Source organism: Nannobrachium achirus (genome assembly GCF_963921795.1).
Source record: "Nannobrachium achirus genome assembly, chromosome: 22".
NCBI classification, from domain to species: domain Eukaryota; kingdom Metazoa; phylum Chordata; class Actinopteri; order Myctophiformes; family Myctophidae; genus Nannobrachium; species Nannobrachium achirus.
Genome location: NC_137829.1, coordinates 48,832,347 through 48,851,589, shown reverse-complemented (window position 1 = coordinate 48,851,589; position 19,243 = coordinate 48,832,347). Strand labels below are relative to the sequence as shown.

Sequence of the window (19,243 nt, the reverse complement as noted above, 5' to 3'; positions counted from 1 at the left end):
TTACTAAGGTGCTTTTATACACGTTTAACTGCAGGTATTTGTTTGCATTCCATCGTTTCCGCGTTGTATTAATTGTCTTTGTCCAATGGCTTTTCACCCCGAAAACGCCAACAAGAAGGCGTTGTTGATGTGTGTATAAATATATGTTTTTGTTCCTTTTCCCTGTTTGCTAGCCCTACAGTAGTCCTGTAGGGAGTGAGTACTAGCAGCCAGCCTGGAGAGGGCTATTTGCTGGAGCACCACATAACAGCTCATATTCTGGATCATTGCTTCTCAAACTTTCTCATGTCAAGGACCCCCCCACGCTGACACATGCCCGCGGACCCCCATTTGAAAAGATATGCCAGGGACCCCCATAAGAGAAGATTTGTACGGCTCTAGTAGCAGGGCTCTAACAGACAGCAATTCTGAGCTATTTTAATTTCAAGGACCCCCCAGTTTGACATTCATTAGGCTACGGACCCCCATTTAATGGCATTTCTGTCTCTGTAACCCCACTTTTATATTGTAAAATCAATGATAATGTATTTAACTCTTGAGAGTGTACAGGCCAGGGTCCATTTGGTTCCATTTTGTACACTCTCAAAGAGTTACATAGGCTACCCATAAGGGTCCATTTGGTTCCTAATTATCATTTAGCTGGGGAACTCCCTCGAGCAGCACCCCTGGGGGTCCCCGGACCCCACTTTGAGAGCAAATGCTGTAGGGACTGTGAGTAGCAGCCAGGCTTAGGCAGCCTTCAGGAGAGGGCTATTTCCTGGAGCACCACCCACAGCTCATATTATGGATTGTGTTGGAAACTGACTGAGCTATAATAATGTGTTTTGTTGCAGATGTTAGTTACCCCTGGACACGTTTTCAGATGTGTAATAATATGAAAGTAGCACAAGTTGGCTTATTTTAACAAAAGATAACTGTAAACAAAATACCACCAGGATATTTATTCTGTTCCAGAGAGGAAGACCTAAATTATAAGCACTATTAGCCTTGGATCAAGACTTATCGTAGATACATTTTATCGAGTGTGACTTTTACTTATATAAAAAGTGTCAAGATCGATAAAGTACATCTATGACGGCACTATATTCTTTTCGTCCCCGCGCACACACAGCCACAATCTTAGGGGTGGGCGATATGGAAAAATACAATTTCAACGATATTTTTCCAAGCTGTATCACGATACCCAATCTTATCACGATTCTTTTTCACATTGGTTTTTATGGTTATTTTTCAAGTTACTTAACAGAACAACCACCTACAAGGTAACTAAAAGAAAAGGGTCCTTTTGGGAGGTTTGAAGAACTACTGATTTAGAGCAAAATGCAGATTTAAATGAATAATCTGCAATGAATCTCTGTATTAACAATTCAACAGGATTATTTATAATGCTCCCTCATTGTATCACAATATATACGATATCTCTGAAAAGGCATATCGTGGTGACATTGTATCGTCTCAACGATATTTATCACCATATCGCCCACCCCTACACAATCTATAACATTATATTATATGCCGTTCATCATTATCTCATGGCGTATCCCCACCCCAGGTGCTTATAATATAGGCTCATCATGGCGGTTTAATTCATGTACAATTTGAACAGAAAATGGAATTATTTATTTATGTACAGTAGGTGCGAAAGCTCGTGGAATGCATTAATGTTACTGTGTCAGACAGTCTAGGAGGGGAAACCTATTATGATTGCTCTCCCTGATATTGTGTAGGAGTGATGACGGGGCCTCCCAGTGTCACACATAAAGAGCTGGTCTGAATTAGGGATGATGGAACGATATGAAAACTTCATATCACGATTATTGTGACCAAAGAAATCGTGATTTACGATATTACCACGATAATCAAAATCCATTATCCTTATCCATTATTTGCCAAAAAATAGCAGATCTACAAGCTCACAACGCGTTGCAGTGCGATGCGTTGTGAGCTTGTAGATCGGCAGACTTTTGATAGAGTGAAAAAAGGATGTATCAAGTACGTATATTATAAGTACATTTTACCAGTTATAGAGGGTTTAAGTGGTACTCTTAAATGCAGCTCGGCAAATAAAAGGTGAATTGATCCCAGTGCATGACGGAGGGCGATATCACGATAAATTACATTTCCATGACACGATTATGGTTTTTTATCACGATAAACGATAATATCGCGTGTCGTCCCATCCCTAGTCTGAATGCTCTTTCAGTTTGTCTGGGGCTGCTGGTGTGCTGTGTGACCGACCAGCAGTGGACATGCGGCCCGCCATGGGCATACATAACTTCTGACAGCACATGAAATATAAGCCGAGATTTACGAGTCGGGGAGAGAACAGAATCTTTGCTGCACTGGCTGTTCCCTCAAATAGAAAAATACGCCGGTGACTTGTGTGTGTTGATATTCTGGAGTGTTCCCATTCTAGGCAATTATGTTTTCTAATCTAGTTAAAAGGTTTTTTTTTCCCCCCAGTATTACCTCACCTTTTTTTTTCTTGGCATCAAAAGGCACAGCTAGCTACTGTGTATACCTATGCTGACTAAGCAAACAACACACTTTTGTTTTGTATCAATATGTAAAGTTTAATTTTGCTTTTATAAGATTGTATTGGTGGTGTCAGAAGGTCACTGGTTCAATCCCCTGGTCTGCCTGGTTAGGGTTGTGGAAGTATCCATGAGCAAGACGCTAACCCTTACGCAGCCCTCGTCTGCGTTGGGTTCCGGATCCAACATTGAGGAACTGGAATTGGTGAAATAACTTTGGAACAGGTCCATTTGGTTCCATTAGTATTTTGTACACCCTGTGAAGGTCCATTTGGAACCCCTTATAGGAATCCTTAAAGGGAGGGAACCGTTAAGGAATCTGTTAAGAAGTAATCGTTAATGAACTGGAATAGTTACCAGTAAGACTCCCTAATCGGTAGATAAGCGACCGCCACGTCGCATACACAGACTTTAGAAGGCAATCGTAGCCAATCAGGAGGGAATATGGGAAATGGGGTGGGATGTTGATGACATGACTTTAGAGATGCTGTGTACCGCTTTGTGTGATTTAAGGCCAAAATCTGTGGGAGCCGTGTCCAAAAATGTGTTTTGCAAAAATCGGCCTGATGGTGGCGTTAGAAGAGGGACATGTGAGAAATCAGGGCTAGAGTTTGTCATTTGCCATCCAGGGAGTGTGTGTGCAAAGTTTGGCATCGATAGGGCCAACAGTGGCGGAGATAAGAGGAGGGCCAAAAGTGTGACGTGACGGACAGACAGAAGATAAATGAACTGGAATAGTTAAAATCCTAAAGGAATCCCTACCCTAGCATCTGACCAGCCGCCAGCTGGTTGAAGCTAGAACCCTAGAATTTACCCCGAAGGATTAATAAAGGTCTACCTTGTTTATTTATTTTATTTTCTGGGGGGGAGGGGGGAGGGGGGGTCTGCTTTGTGTTATTGCAGCATTTCTGGACATTATCTTGTCTTTGTGTCCGCGCATGTATCTTGTCTCATTTCTCACCTCCTGGCACGAAAGTCATTGTTTCGTCCGGTGTCACCGCAAACACAGATGCCCTCGTTGCATCTCTCTAGGAAACCATATTCATTTACAAAATATTTGGTGCTCTGGCTGGCTGTTGAATCTCTAGTACCTACCTATCCTCCCGCCCCCTTTGGGACCGCTGCTGCCTTGCATCCAAGACAGCCTGTCCTATTTTTCAACTCAGTCAGTTTCGCTCCAGGCATGGTGCACTGGTGAAAGGGCTGGGGAGAGAGAGAGAGCTCTCTCCCTGCTCTTTTGTGGCTGATATATTGTGTTATGGTAGCGCTGTTGCGTCATACAGAAATGTGCCTTCCCTTTGGCTTAGCCATATAAACTGTGACATCCAGGGAATATTAACCGTTACTTGTTGGTAATGGAAATATTAATACAAATACACATAAGACTTTTGGTTTAGCCATTTTGTATTATTATTATTATTATTTAGGGATGCACCCTCTGTATTGCCAGATATCGGTATCGGACAATATTTCCATTTTTTGGTCAATATCGGTATTGGCAAATAAAGCCAACATTAACCGATGGCAGTAGCCGATATTTATCTGTTGTATATAAGCATACATTTTGCACTGGCTATGGTGGTGTATTTGTTATCTGCAGCCTACCAAGCTGTAGATTCTGAACAGTTATTTCTTATAAGGAAAGCTGTATTTGTTTCCCTGTCACAAAAGGGGGGAAATAAATATATAAACTAATATCAGTATCGGTTATCGGCTAAATTGTTATTTTAAACATCCGTATCGGCCAAGAATTCCCATATTGGTGCATCCCTATTATTATTATTATTATTATTACCCTTATTAATCTTTTTTTTTGTATTGGTTTGCATTCACAGGATGAGATTTGAGTTGATCACTTGGGTAACTTTTGGCAATATTCAGCAATAGTCTCTGTCAATGCCGATCAAGAATTCAATATCAATATCAAGCACAGTGAGCATCTGTTGAAGGACAATATTCCTGGTGTATTTATATTGTGTCACATTTTGCTGTGTATGACTCATCCTCCATAAGACTAGAGGAAATGATTCACACTGTAATGCTATAATGTGCAATAGCAAGAGTGCCACACATTGCCTTCTGCAGACCAGTATAGGTAGCCTATAGATCAGTGGTTCTCAAACATTTCATATCCGGGACCTTCAAATTGATATCTATATTGTCCCACGGGCCCCCATTTTACAACAGGTTGTGCCAGGGTTCCCCCATAAGAAAATGTGTCAATATCTTTAAAAAATGTCCGTTTGACATTCTGACGACACACAATGCATTGCACTTGCATCACCAGTCGCGACACGCTGTGAGCTTGTAGATATTGTTTTCCGATATGTATTTTCAAATAGCCGAACAATAAAATGTGTTCAAAGTGTTTAACCCATTTAGGCCTAGAATTATTGAATGCTTTAACCAGTGAAAAATAGCAGATTCACAGCGAGCTTGTAGATCTGCTATTTTTGAAAAAGTTGTGAAAATGTGTGTAAATCTTTGAATATATGTATTTTCAAAGCAAACGTTTGTAACTCAAATTTTGCTTAATCTGGGGGGTCCCTGGAACTAAATATTTTGAGATACGGGTCCGTGGCCAAATACATATCATTTTGGGCGTCCTTCACATGAAAAAGTTTGAGAACCACTGACATAGTAGTCTCTCAAGAACAGACCAACTGAGCTCCATTTAAGTGAAAAGGACCTTTTCTTTGACGATGGCTGGCCAGATTGCTGACATAGAAACATGGGTTTTTCAAAAAACCTTAGAAGGATTCAAAAAACACTTATAGAATCGGGTCAAAATTCAAATTTTCAAGATTTTTCAAAAATAGCAGATCTACAAGAGTGCCGCGCTGTGAGCTTGTAGATCCTCGTTTCACTGGGGCACCACCTCTGGAACTCCCTCCCCCTCCACGGACCCCCACTTTGAGAACCCGTCGGCCTAGATCCAGGAGCATCCCACTGTCCACTCACTGTCCCCAGGGAATTTATGTAAAGATGATCTAGGAGCACGATGGCATCCCAACCAGGGAATTCATGTGCTCTTCAATCTACTGTACATCGTTGCTGTTGGGCAGAAACCGCTCATCTCCATATTTTAACCTTTTTTTGTGTGTTTTTTTTTTCTTTTCTTTTTTTCCGTAAATTAATGCCCCGCCCCCCCCTACTTGATCACATACAGCGTCACACAAAAGCATCAAAAGTAGCAGATCCACTAGCTCGAAATGCTACTTTTGATGCTAAACAAAGCCTAAAATGTCACCTTTTTTTTTCTTGCTTATACGATTTACCATTTGAAGAAGAAGAAAAAAACAACATATCGTCGTTGTCGGGTGGAAACCTCGTATCTCCAAGTCTCAAATGTGTACGTTCTTTCGCAAAGTAAAGCCCTGCTTCATCATACAAGGCCGTCACACAAAACTAGTGAAAACAGCAGATCTACAAGCCCACAACGCCTCGCGGTGCGAGGCGTTGTGTGCTTGTAGATCGTCTGTTTTCACTAGTTTAAATCATTTTTAAAATGATGAATGCAAAACGAACGGTTTTGGACATACAAGGTTTTCACGCGACAACGACGATATATTGTTCATATGCATGGTATCAAACCAGGTCTTAAAGGAAAGGTTTTGGGATGGAAATCTTCAAACAGGGGCGTGATGACATACCCTTTTAGCTTACATATTTCTCCTTGTGTGCCACTGTTTGTGAAGTCACGATGGCACCGGCAGCACTCAAAGGAATGGTCCTAGCTTATTGTGAATGAAGACTGCCCGGGGCTTAGTCATACCTTAGTCACCGCCGCCACAGCAAAAAGAGAGGGCCTGTCTATCATCCCCCATCCCCCATTTTAATCTAGCACTTGGCTTGGCCAGTGTGCCTTATGATGAGATCACCAGTGGCAACAAGATGGTAATATTCTGCTGTGTATTCTTTATTGCATGTCTGTCTGTCAGCCTCTGCCATTTCAGAGCCGGCATCTTTGGAGCACCTGCTGTTGTATGATTTCTTTTTTTCTCTCTCTCTCTTCTTTTTAGTCAGACATCTCAAATCTTCTGCCATTTCATGTTCATTATACTGAGAAAAAAAAATACGAAAAAAATATCTAAGCTGGTCTGACAGGTAGAGATGTAAACAACAAACCTTTTTGGATTGGAACATTCTCCTTAGGATTGTGGTATTAATTGCTGTTTTCTCTGACTCATTTCACAGAACTAAACTTGGAACGGGACGCGACGGTCTCCTTCATCCCTTCGTCTAGAAGACCACTGTGGGGGGTGATGTCATGCCGCTCGAATCAGAAACGACGACGTCACCAAACTGAAGAGAGCCGCGGTTGACGCCTTCCGTCCCGTTTCATTAGTGACGAACGACGAGAGCCATTAGCAGATTTCTGACTGCTATTCCTTGGGCTGGGTAGAGGCAGATTGTCCTGCCCTGTCCTAGGGCCACTGGAGAGACGATGGCATCTCCAACATGAGAACTTTTAACTGTCAGCAGCAGGCCGGAGATGATGATTGACGTCGCTACTGGAGTTCCACTGTGAGGCTGCCTCCTCCTGTGCGATGACGGAGCAGACGACCGGTACGTGGATTTAAAGTTGTCAGTCTGATCGCGACTAGGGTTGGAGGCGGTAACCGCCGTACCGCGGTATACCGAGGTCTACCGCGGTGTCATTGTGCTTACCGCGGTAAAAAGACAAAAAAAAAAGTCTATTTTTTATTGGAAAACAAGCGAGTTTTAAAACGGGGGAGAAGCGAGGACCGCATGCGCTCCATGCCGCTCTGCTCTGGGCCGTGCACCACACGTTGGAAGCCACATACGTCACTCAAGACACAGAGCTGCACACAGTGCATGCACAGGGCAGGAGAGTACGGAGCACAACTCTATGACGGAGCAGCATAAACTTTCTTTGTAATCCACTCGACACAAGGATGTTAATACATACCTTGTGTTGTGGCATATCTTTTTTTATTCATACGGATTACTGGCGGAGCGCGGGCCGCGTGGACTAAAACTGAAAATATTTTACTTTAGCCACGCGTCGCACGTTGTGCCCCGTTCGTCGGCGCGTCGGCGATTTTATAACCTTTTCTGTCAAGTCTTGTAACTAAAACCTGTATATAGCAGCACTCAATCACTGCGATTTGAGAGTTGAGACGTGACGTGAGTTTACAGAATCACTGTACACGATCTGACTACTCTTCCTCTTCTGGTTTGTTCACACAGCTGTTTGTGTCTGAAAAGCCCAAGTAGCTAGCCTACGTTACTATGGTAACCCGACAGTGCAGATCTAAAAGCTCAGAACGCGTCGCGGATGCGATGTGTTGTGAGCTTGTAGATCTGCTCCTTTGAAAGCCAGACCCGCTGTGCTGTACGGAGAAGTATAACTAGGGCAGTCAGGCTGTGTCGCCTCTCCACTGTGGAGAGGCGACTTTTGGGAAGATGATTGCAATATTTTGGCTTATCGCCGAAACTGAATTAATAATACGGGGGTGCGGTAATTACCGCAGTACCGGCGGTAAATGGGAAGACGGTAATCACGGTAACAAAATGTCCATACCGCCCCAGGCCTAATCGCGACTGATTTCAGTCATTTGGAATTCCATAGGAGCCAGCATGTCTTATATGGAAGCACAGTACTGTGCACCCATCGACGCGTTGGGAGCTTAAAAATCGGCTATTTTCGGTTGTTAGTTATTTTAAAGATTAGCCTAATTAGTTATTTTAAGATTATAAAGAGTGTAATAATAATGTTCACTAAAGTCTGTTCGAAAACAACAACAGAAACGACACATAATCCTATAACACAAAACAACATATCACAAAGACAGAACATGAGGTCCCCACTGTACATGGAAAACCATCCTATCGATGACGGGGCATTTTGTTTAGTGCTGCAAAACTCCTGCTAAAACCAACCTTTTCCCACTTCAGGGTTCTGTATCTTCGCCCAGATGGCATAAGGTCAAAGTAGGGGGTGATCAGTGTCATTTGTTATTGAAAGTGCTAAGTGTGTGATGGCCTTATTGTTCATATCGGCAAGTGTGGGAAGTCCGATGATCTTGGGAGGAATACGGGTAATACTCTAAAGTTTGTTTCTATTAGGCATGTTCAGTATAGTGAAAAAAACATTTGAATTGTATCTGAAGTGATCAAACTAGCAATAGAATACAGGTTTAAGGTTTTTAGAAGCATCTTCCATAAACATGAAAGAATGCTCTGAGAAATGTCAAAAGCTAAAAGGTTTAATGGCTCAAATAATGTGATTTCTTCAACTGGTTGGCTGTATGTGCTGTATGTGAAACAGCAGTAACATACAGTAGGGTTCAGAATGATGATAATACCTAAAACATCATCAGTAAACTTTCAGTCATGAGATTTCTATTTTGCTTTATTCCGTGCAGGTGCATCCAGCGGCAACAGAATGGTGGGGGTCGGAATCGTATTCGTTCACACAAGCTGTTAACGTCACAACAAGCAGCCCATACCACCCTTGTTTTACCAATGGATTTTAGGATATAAGCCACGAGTAAACAGCAAAACAACAACATTTCTTTTTTCAGGCTGTGCCATGCCTGAAGTTCCCGATGGATTTAAGTACACAAACGCGAGATCGCACAACAATTTACCTTCCGACCAGCGTCGCACACCCCGTCGTCGTCATCATCATCGTCTCTTGGTTGGTCAGTTGTTGGCTGATCGGGGCCAACAGGATGACGTGCAGGTGCAACGGCTGCTGCTAGTCTGACGGACGGACTTGTGGTGGTGATAATCTGGACAGGGCAGAGTGTGTCTGGACCTTGAAGGAAGGGACACAATGGACAGAACTATGAAGTACATGGGGGCGGGCCAGTGTCCAGATGACATGATGATGTCACCACCGGCGGAGGTCCCGATTGGCTGGCAGCGAAGGCTGCACCAGGGCGGGGTTGTCTATATCAGGTAAGGGTTTCTCTCTGGGGGAAAAAAAAGCTTGTTGTTTTAAAACTTAACCAGTGGTTCTCAAACTTTCAAGTCTAGGACCCCCCCCCCCCCCCCCCCCCCACATTGATATTTAATTTTAATTGTATAGCAGTCGTGAAGTCTGCATGCCAGCTCCGACAGTGTGATAAAACCGGTTCTGGAAACGCTTAACCTCGCCTACCAGGCTTTCTGGGGGAAAGCCTGGTGTTCGTTCACAACAGGCCGTTTGGTTTCCGCCTACAGCGCGGAAACCACTAGAAGAAGCGGCGTCGCTTTGATTTGGTTCCTCCGTTTGTTTCCCCAATCCTTATTAAAATGCTTGAGTAGCCTAGTGTAGTCTTGCCAGTCGCTAACAGTTGGACTAAAAGATGCATATACCAAACAAATTTTTTGAAAGCAAAACTACTCCGCATCAAGGGGTTAATTAGGTAGGCCCTAAAAGTATGTCCTTGAGCGCAGGGGAATATTTTGGGTTAAGGTTTGATCTTTCCGGCAAATTGTAGTCCTTTGAGTACTACAACATGACGTTTTGTGGTTTCTGCTCCAGACCGGTTACAACCCCCGAAAAGTGAAGTGATCCCGGACTAGGAAACGCTTCCAAATGCGATGGAACCAATTCTGGTTCCTCAATGTTGGACTCTGTTCCTTCGGTTCCTCCAATTCCAAATCCCAACCCTAGCCAGGGACAAAATGTTTGATATTTTTCAACATAGAAAATAAAATATCTAAAATATCTATACCTGCTATTTTTTTTAAATAGCCAATATATAAAGTGGTTATCATTCTTATGAACATTCTGTAAAAATGGCAGATGTTGTGAGCTTGTAGATCGGCTATTATTTTCAGCTAAGATATTTAATGGAGAGCGAAAACTGAATCGGGCCTATTGAACAGCCCTGGTGGACTCCAGGGAACTAAGTATAAGAGTTTTTAAGTGGTTATTTGTGCTGTGAAACTTCCCACTGCGTCATTTTCACCTGTTCTACACTTTAATTGGCCTTTATCCTTACCGGTTTGGTAGTTTGGTCATGTCGAGAGACCATTATGTCATTTTTTTCTTCCCAAGTGCTAGAATGTTTTGCTCAGCCAGAATTAAAGGAGGTCTTGCTTGAAAGTGTTTTAATATGTTGCACCCACCCCTGGCTTTGATGAGAGCAAAACTTGGAAACATTAAGCATTCCATCATGGAGAGAAAATTGTGTCCACACATAGTTGACCAAAAAATCTCTCAATATCATTATCTTTAATTATTTAGTCCAGGGGTCTTCAACAGGGCGTCCGCGACCCCTAGGGGGTCCGCGGAGGTACTGCAGGGGGTCCGCGAAATTATTGCTTTAAAAAAAAATATATATGTATATATATCAAAAATGTTTTTTTTTTCACGTTTATGTTAAAAAATAAATCATGATTCTATCCATTTTGAATAGCTTGAATACATGATTACTATGCAATTGACAGATTGTTGATATTATTGACATTGGTTCTCAGTTAATAAGTAGTATGCTTAGAAATGGTAGTGGTACGGCCCACCCTGCTCGCTGTAACTAAAAAATATGTCGTAGCCCCGACCCCCCCACCCTACGAGGTGGTAGGGGGTCCCTGCTCCATCTCCCCATCAGTTTGGGGGTCCCCGGCCTGAAAACGTTGAAGACCCCTGATTTAGTCTATTGCACATTTATTTTGCACTTTTATCTCACAATGATCAAAAAAAGTAAGAAAAAAAAAAGATTACAAAAAAGGTAAATCACAACATTGTTTTGATCAGTTAAAAACAATTCCAAAGTTTTTAATTAAATAAAAGGAATCATTTCTATAAATAATAATGACAACAACAAAAAATGCTCACAAAGTAGTGGAAATAGCAAATATACAAGCTCACAATGCGGCACGAAGACCCATGTTTGTGAGCTTGGAGATCTGCTATTTGCACTAGTTTGGGCCCCGGGTAAACATTTAAAATGTTGACATTTCTTAGCCTGCTTCCAGACCATAGACCCCGCCCACTCTCAGAGTGGACTCTTTCTCTGGTCTGGAGCTGAGTACATGAATCGGAATTTATTTTCGGCCCGTCCAATGAGCGCGGGGGGTGGGAGTGGGTCTAACGAATATCCAATCCGCGCAGCAGTTGAAACGATTCAAACGAAGTTCACACACACAGGCAGGCTGAGGAAGGCACACACACACACACGCGCGCGCTGATTTCACCAAGCTGTTAATGTTGATTACATGTTTCTGGTCGCAGTTCTGTGTGGAAGCAGTCACTGGCACAGACATAGACACACACACAATCACACACACACTCCGCGACCGTGTGTCGCGTCCACCGTGCGTCTCGATCACAGTGCGTTGCGATCACTCGCGCGCAAAAAAGTCCCTCCCCCGTAAATCGCTCAGAATAGGGACAGTTTCAGACTACTGCGTGAGCTGAGTCTGAGATCAGGCTAGAAATTTCTCTCTTGGGTCTTGGGCTAAAAAGTTTGGGAACCACTGATCTAACCCATTTGTAACTGTGGAAGTCATTATGGACAGTTATTGATGATCATTATGTACCCAAAACCACACTGAAGCCATCCTAAGAATGTACCAAGCATGGAATCCCACAGGAGTTGATGATGACCATTCTAGACTTGAGATCATCAGTTTGGGGTTTCAGACAATGGGATGATATTAAATGTACTTTTCTCCCAGTATGTGCAGTATTACCTTAGACATGATTCCCTCTCTGGCTCCAAGCCATCAGCATCTTCTCTGTCTTCAGAGCGAGCGTGGCCAAGCCTCACTGAGCCAGCTGTGTGTTTCACATCCTGGCCAGATTCACACTTAAAGGACGACTTCACAGAGTTTCAACCTGGCTTCATATAATTGGTCCTCACCACTGATGAAATGGTAGCATTTCTCTCTACTAGGGCATTAACGAAAAAGTCGACAAGTCGACTCAGTCGACTTCATTACACAAGTCGACTCCCACCAGAGAAAGTCGAAGTTGAAAAAAAAAAATATATACATATACTTTCTATTGTGAAAATAACAGATCTACATGCTCACAACGCCTCGCGATGCAGATCGGCTATTTTCACAATATCTGCTAGCCTGACACTCAGCCTGAATTGACATTTCGTTTCACTCCATTATTCAGTCTGAACTCACTTCCACCGAAGGCGATTGCAGGGATGGGCGTAGCCAAACAAAAAAGAGGCAGTCTTCAGCGATTGGTTCACCGTCTGACAACACATGAGTAGTGTTGTTATGTGTGGCTGGCTAGTGGCTAGCCTGTTGCTTGCTAGTGCTACTTGCTAACCAAAGAAACAGGCAGAATAGGAGCAATACGAACTAGTAATCAAACACAACATAACATGCCTGCTACTGGTGTTTCATAGCGAGATCGATACGATCGCATTTTACCGCGACGCGATGCACGGTACGGTACGGGGCGGCGCTGGTTTACTTGGAAACGCACATGAGTTCTGGGAAACCCCCACCCACGCTGATCACAAGACGCTGATTCACGACGCTGATTCGCCGTACGGATTTTCATACGAGGAAGGCCTCTTCAATGAGAGCACTTCTAGACCCCTTAATCGCCAAAAAAAGTTAAGGGGTGTGGCTAGCGATTCAGGGTCTGGAACTAGGCTAAATATCTGCCTCTATATATTTGACAATTGGACAATGTTTAATTTGCCATTTTAGAGGTATTAAAAAGTTCTTAAATTGGCACTTTAGAAATGTGCAGATACCCTCTATACACTTAAACCTGATGTTGGTTTGTTTACAGTTGAGTGAGAAAACAATGTTTCCCATTAAGTTAATCATCTGGGGACCCCCCCAAAAAATTGGGGGGGGGGGGGTCATGTGATGTGATGATGTCATCAAACGATAGAGTTGACTTCAACTCAACTTGTTACTGAGTCGAGTCGACCTGCAAAAATCACAAGTCGTTAATGCCCTACTCTCTACTACTTGTGTCTCAGGAGGGCTGTGGACAGTTCAGAAACAGTTTGACAGGAATCTAAGCTTATTCACCTTATTCCTGCTCCACTCCCAGGAAGTAGGGCAGAACACCTGGGCTGGGCGAAACACCTGGGAAAGTGGCAAACGGGAAACTCAACGATGTTGGGCTCTGGGTGAAACCTGTGTTGCCATGTCTGCTTATAATAAACAATTTCGGTCTTTAAAAAGGTGGTTGCTTATTGGGCTTGCTTTCTAATGTTTTTTTTAAACCAGTGTTTCCCATTTTTTTACATATCAAGGAAATTAACCCCAGATTAATATATTTGTCCACAGTCGCAGACCCCCATCTGAAATATATGTTATGTTGTGCCATGGATCTCCATTAAAGATTTGTGGTGTTTTAAATGTTTAAAAAATATTCAAAATATTTTTTCCCCCTCAATATTTCTTTAAAATAGCAGATCTATAAGATCACAATGTGTCGCAATGTGACACATTGTGATCTTGCTGATCTGCTATTTTCAAATGGCCGATGTAAAGTAGTAAAACTAAGCCTAGTTAGTTGCTTCTATTGGGCTTATTTTCATAGACCTGGCCGCTTTGGACTTTTTTCTTTCTTCCTTACTTGGGAGGAAGGGAAAAGATGTTGAATGAAGCAACACACAGAGAAAAACTCAATGGCGCCCTCTGCAAAAGGCAAATGGAGAGTTGATTCTTATAAGCATTAGTGAGGAACAATTATTATGAAGATGGGTTGAAAATTGGTGAAGTTGTCCTTTAAAGAACCGATGCTTACTGGTCGTAGATGTGTACGTATATAGCTCAAATTAAAAAAAAAGAATGATGTAAGCCCTGATGGTTGTGTGGCGCTTGGATATAAAACCTTAGATACCTCATTTGCCGCTGCAGTTCATTGGAGTGAACTGTAAAAAAAAAAAGAGGAAGGCGGAAGTTCGGAAGGCACGCTGCCACTCAAAGTGACTACTGGTCAATCACAGCGCATCTTTTCTGGGACTTCAATTCATAAGAGCTTTATTGGCATGAGGAAACAAATGTTTACTGCAGGGGTCTTCAACAGGGGGTCCGGGACCCCTAGGGGATCCTCAGTTACTACAGGGGGTCCTCCAAATCTTCCAATCCTTTTTATATTAACAACTTGAACCCTAGTGTTCATAGTCTGAGAACTGTAGCCAAAAATAGCAGATCTCCAAGCTCACAACGCCTCGCAGCGCAGAGCTTGGAGATCGGCTATTCTCTACAAAGAGGTTTGGTGTAGAGGGGAAAAAGAGCAGACTAAGTACAAAGTGAAAGGTCATGTTTATTAAGTATTGACGGGTGACGGACGGCTCAAGTGGTTAAATATCTGAAAACACAAATTAACATGAATCCAAATTACAATGATGATTGTGCTGTCAAACAATGAAACTATATGGAATCTATGAAAAGGTTGTGGGGGTCCCTGCTGCTTCATCTCTCTCTCTCAACTAAGGGGGTCCTTGGCCTGAAAACGTTGAAGGACCCCTGGTGTACCTTTTTATGTCTATGGTGTGTGTGTGGTGTCCCAGTGTTACGTCTGTGACCCCGTGCTTTCTGCCCACAGCCCCAGTGGATCGGTGCTAGCCTGTCTCCAACAGGCCAAGAGTTACCTGTTAACTGTGCTTTCTGCCCACAGCCCCAGTGGATCGGTGCTAGCCTGTCTCCAACAGGCCAAGAGTTACCTGTTAACTGTGCTTTCTGCCCACAGCCCCAGTGGATCGGTGCTAGCCTGTCTCCAACAGGCCAAGAGTTACCTGTTAACTGTGCTTTCTGCCCACAGCCCCAGTGGATCGGTGCTAGCCTGTCTCCAACAGGCCAAGAGTTACCTGTTAACTGTGCTTTCTGCCCACAGCCCCAGTGGATCGGTGCTAGCCTGTCTCCAACAGGCCAAGAGTTACCTGTTAACTGTGCTTTCTGCCCACAGCCCCAGTGGATCGGTGCTAGCCTGTCTCCAACAGGCCAAGAGTTACCTGTTAACTGTGCTTTCTGCCCACAGCCCCAGTGGATCGGTGCTAGCCTGTCTCCAACAGGCCAAGAGTTACCTGTTAACTGTGCTTTCTGCCCACAGCCCCAGTGGATCGGTGCTAGCCTGTCTCCAACAGGCCAAGAGTTACCTGTTAACTGTGCTTTCTGCCCACAGCCCCAGTGGATCGGTGCTAGCCTGTCTCCAACAGGCCAAGAGTTACCTGTTAACTGTGCTTTCTGCCCACAGCCCCAGTGGATCGGTGCTAGCCTGTCTCCAACAGGCCAAGAGTTACCTGTTAACTGTGCTTTCTGCCCACAGCCCCAGTGGATCGGTGCTAGCCTGTCTCCAACAGGCCAAGAGTTACCTGTTAACTGTGCTTTCTGCCCACAGCCCCAGTGGATCGGTGCTAGCCTGTCTCCAACAGGCCAAGAGTTACCTGTTAACTGTGCTTTCTGCCCACAGCCCCAGTGGATCGGTGCTAGCCTGTCTCCAACAGGCCAAGAGTTACCTGTTAACTGTGCTTTCTGCCCACAGCCCCAGTGGATCGGTGCTAGCCTGTCTCCAACAGGCCAAGAGTTACCTGTTAACTGTGCTTTCTGCCCACAGCCCCAGTGGATCGGTGCTAGCCTGTCTCCAACAGGCCAAGAGTTACCTGTTAACTGTGCTTTCTGCCCACAGCCCCAGTGGATCGGTGCTAGCCTGTCTCCAACAGGCCAAGAGTTACCTGTTAACTGTGCTTTCTGCCCACAGCCCCAGTGGATCGGTGCTAGCCTGTCTCCAACAGGCCAAGAGTTACCTGTTAACTGTGCTTTCTGCCCACAGCCCCAGTGGATCGGTGCTAGCCTGTCTCCAACAGGCCAAGAGTTACCTGTTAACTGTGCTTTCTGCCCACAGCCCCAGTGGATCGGTGCTAGCCTGTCTCCAACAGGCCAAGAGTTACCTGTTAACTGTGCTTTCTGCCCACAGCCCCAGTGGATCGGTGCTAGCCTGTCTCCAACAGGCCAAGAGTTACCTGTTAACTGTGCTTTCTGCCCACAGCCCCAGTGGATCGGTGCTAGCCTGTCTCCAACAGGCCAAGAGTTACCTGTTAACTGTGCTTTCTGCCCACAGCCCCAGTGGATCGGTGCTAGCCTGTCTCCAACAGGCCAAGAGTTACCTGTTAACTGTGCTTTCTGCCCACAGCCCCAGTGGATCGGTGCTAGCCTGTCTCCAACAGGCCAAGAGTTACCTGTTAACTGTGCTTTCTGCCCACAGCCCCAGTGGATCGGTGCTAGCCTGTCTCCAACAGGCCAAGAGTTACCTGTTAACTGTGCTTTCTGCCCACAGCCCCAGTGGATCGGTGCTAGCCTGTCTCCAACAGGCCAAGAGTTACCTGTTAACTGTGCTTTCTGCCCACAGCCCCAGTGGATCGGTGCTAGCCTGTCTCCAACAGGCCAAGAGTTACCTGTTAACTGTGCTTTCTGCCCACAGCCCCAGTGGATCGGTGCTAGCCTGTCTCCAACAGGCCAAGAGTTACCTGTTAACTGTGCTTTCTGCCCACAGCCCCAGTGGATCGGTGCTAGCCTGTCTCCAACAGGCCAAGAGTTACCTGTTAACTGTGCTTTCTGCCCACAGCCCCAGTGGATCGGTGCTAGCCTGTCTCCAACAGGCCAAGAGTTACCTGTTAACTGTGCTTTCTGCCCACAGCCCCAGTGGATCGGTGCTAGCCTGTCTCCAACAGGCCAAGAGTTACCTGTTAACTGTGCTTTCTGCCCACAGCCCCAGTGGATCGGTGCTAGCCTGTCTCCAACAGGCCAAGAGTTACCTGTTAACTGTGCTTTCTGCCCACAGCCCCAGTGGATCGGTGCTAGCCTGTCTCCAACAGGCCAAGAGTTACCTGTTAACTGTGCTTTCTGCCCACAGCCCCAGTGGATCGGTGCTAGCCTGTCTCCAACAGGCCAAGAGTTACCTGTTAACTGTGCTTTCTGCCCACAGCCCCAGTGGATCGGTGCTAGCCTGTCTCCAACAGGCCAAGAGTTACCTGTTAACTGTGCTTTCTGCCCACAGCCCCAGTGGATCGGTGCTAGCCTGTCTCCAACAGGCCAAGAGTTACCTGTTAACTGTGCTTTCTGCCCACAGCCCCAGTGGATCGGTGCTAGCCTGTCTCCAACAGGCCAAGAGTTACCTGTTAACTGTGCTTTCTGCCCACAGCCCCAGTGGATCGGTGCTAGCCTGTCTCCAACAGGCCAAGAGTTACCTGTTAACTGTGCTTTCTGCCCACAGCCCCAGTGGATCGGTGCTAGCCTGTCTCCAACAGGCCAAGAGTTACCTGTTAACTGTGCTTTCTGCCCACAGCCCCAGTGGATCGGTGCTAGCCTGTCTCCAACAGGCCAAGAGTTACCTGTTAACTGTGCTTTCTGCCCACAGCCCCAGTGGATCGGTGCTAGCCTGTCTCCAACAGGCCAAGAGTTACCTGTTAACTGTGCTTTCTGCCCACAGCCCCAGTGGATCGGTGCTAGCCTGTCTCCAACAGGCCAAGAGTTACCTGTTAACTGTGCTTTCTGCCCACAGCCCCAGTGGATCGGTGCTAGCCTGTCTCCAACAGGCCAAGAGTTACCTGTTAACCGACGGCACCTGCAAGTGTGGCCTTGAGTGTCCTCTCATCCTTCATAAGGTCAGTGTGTCATTGTGTCCACGTGCCGCTGCACAGGGGTTTGTGATCCGTCACAAATGGACTTGTTACCGATCGGAAAAATGCTGTCCCATTTAGGCCTAGAATTATTGAATGCTTTAATTAGTGAAAAATAGCAGATATACAAGCTCACAGCGCGGCACCGAGTGCCGCGCTGTCAAGTTGTGAAAATGTGTGCAAATCTTTGAATATATGTATTTTCAAAGTGAACGTTTGTAACTCAAATTTTGCTTCTGGGGGGGTCCCTGGAACTAAATATTTTGAGATGCGCATCTGTGGCCAAATAAATATCATTTTGGGGGTCCTTCACATGAAAAGGTTTGAGAACCACTGTAGTCTCTCAAGAACAGACTAACTGAGCTCCAGTTAAGTGAAAAGGACCTTTTATTTGACGATGGCTGGCCAGATTGCTGACATAGAAACATAGGTTTTTCAAAAAATCTTAGAAGGATTCAAAAGACACTTATAGAATCGGGTCAAAATTCTAATTTTCCTGATTTTTCAAAAATGGCAGATCTACAAGCTCGCAGCGCGGCACTCGGTGCCGTGCTGTGAGCTTGTATATCTGCTATTTTTCTATAGTTAAAGCATAAAATAATGATACACAATAATGTGTACCCGTTCTAAATGGGTTTTAAAGTAATACATCATTTTGTATTTTGAATGCTTCGGTTGATTGTTGCACTACTGTTTTAAATTCTTACTGTACTATTTATGTTATTAATTTACTAAGTTGTAGCTGAACTTTAACTTTTTCTCTGCCATTTTAAACATAGCTGTAGTAAGCAGCTGCCAAATTGTCCTTACCTTTTAACGTGGGCACGCGCACGCATCGTGCACAATCTGTGCGCGACTCATCTAGTAGACGTGTAGACTCGGTGACAAGCTTTCGAATACAAAAAACCCCATTGAAAAAGACATATCCGTTGCCACGCTGTATCTCTGCTTATCAGCCAGTGTTTACATGAAAAAGCATTGAAAAAAGCCAACTGTGCGCTATGGTAACACGTGGACACGTTCGCGCACAAAACGCACGATATGTGCGGGGATCATAATCCAGGCGTGTAGAGACTGGATCAAAGTTTCCAAACGCAAAAGTCCGATTGAAAAACGAGCGTTCCATCGCCCAGTAGCTTC

The 19,243-nt window shown here is 44.7% G+C and overlaps 1 protein-coding gene across 1 annotated transcript in view; it reads left to right on the top strand.

The window, feature by feature from the left end:
- Positions 1-19,243, top strand: part of LOC308307672 (methyl-CpG-binding domain protein 5-like) — a gene marked incomplete at its 3' end in the record, with an annotated part of 42,508 nt that overhangs the window by 397 nt on the left and 22,868 nt on the right. The window contains exons 2-4 of the mRNA XM_080752938.1: positions 6,732-7,103; positions 8,927-9,464; positions 17,986-18,088. Coding sequence (XP_080609064.1) covers positions 9,340-9,464; positions 17,986-18,088 — 228 coding nt within the window. The 5' untranslated portion in view covers positions 6,732-7,103; positions 8,927-9,339. The remainder of the gene's footprint in view (positions 1-6,731; positions 7,104-8,926; positions 9,465-17,985; positions 18,089-19,243) is intronic.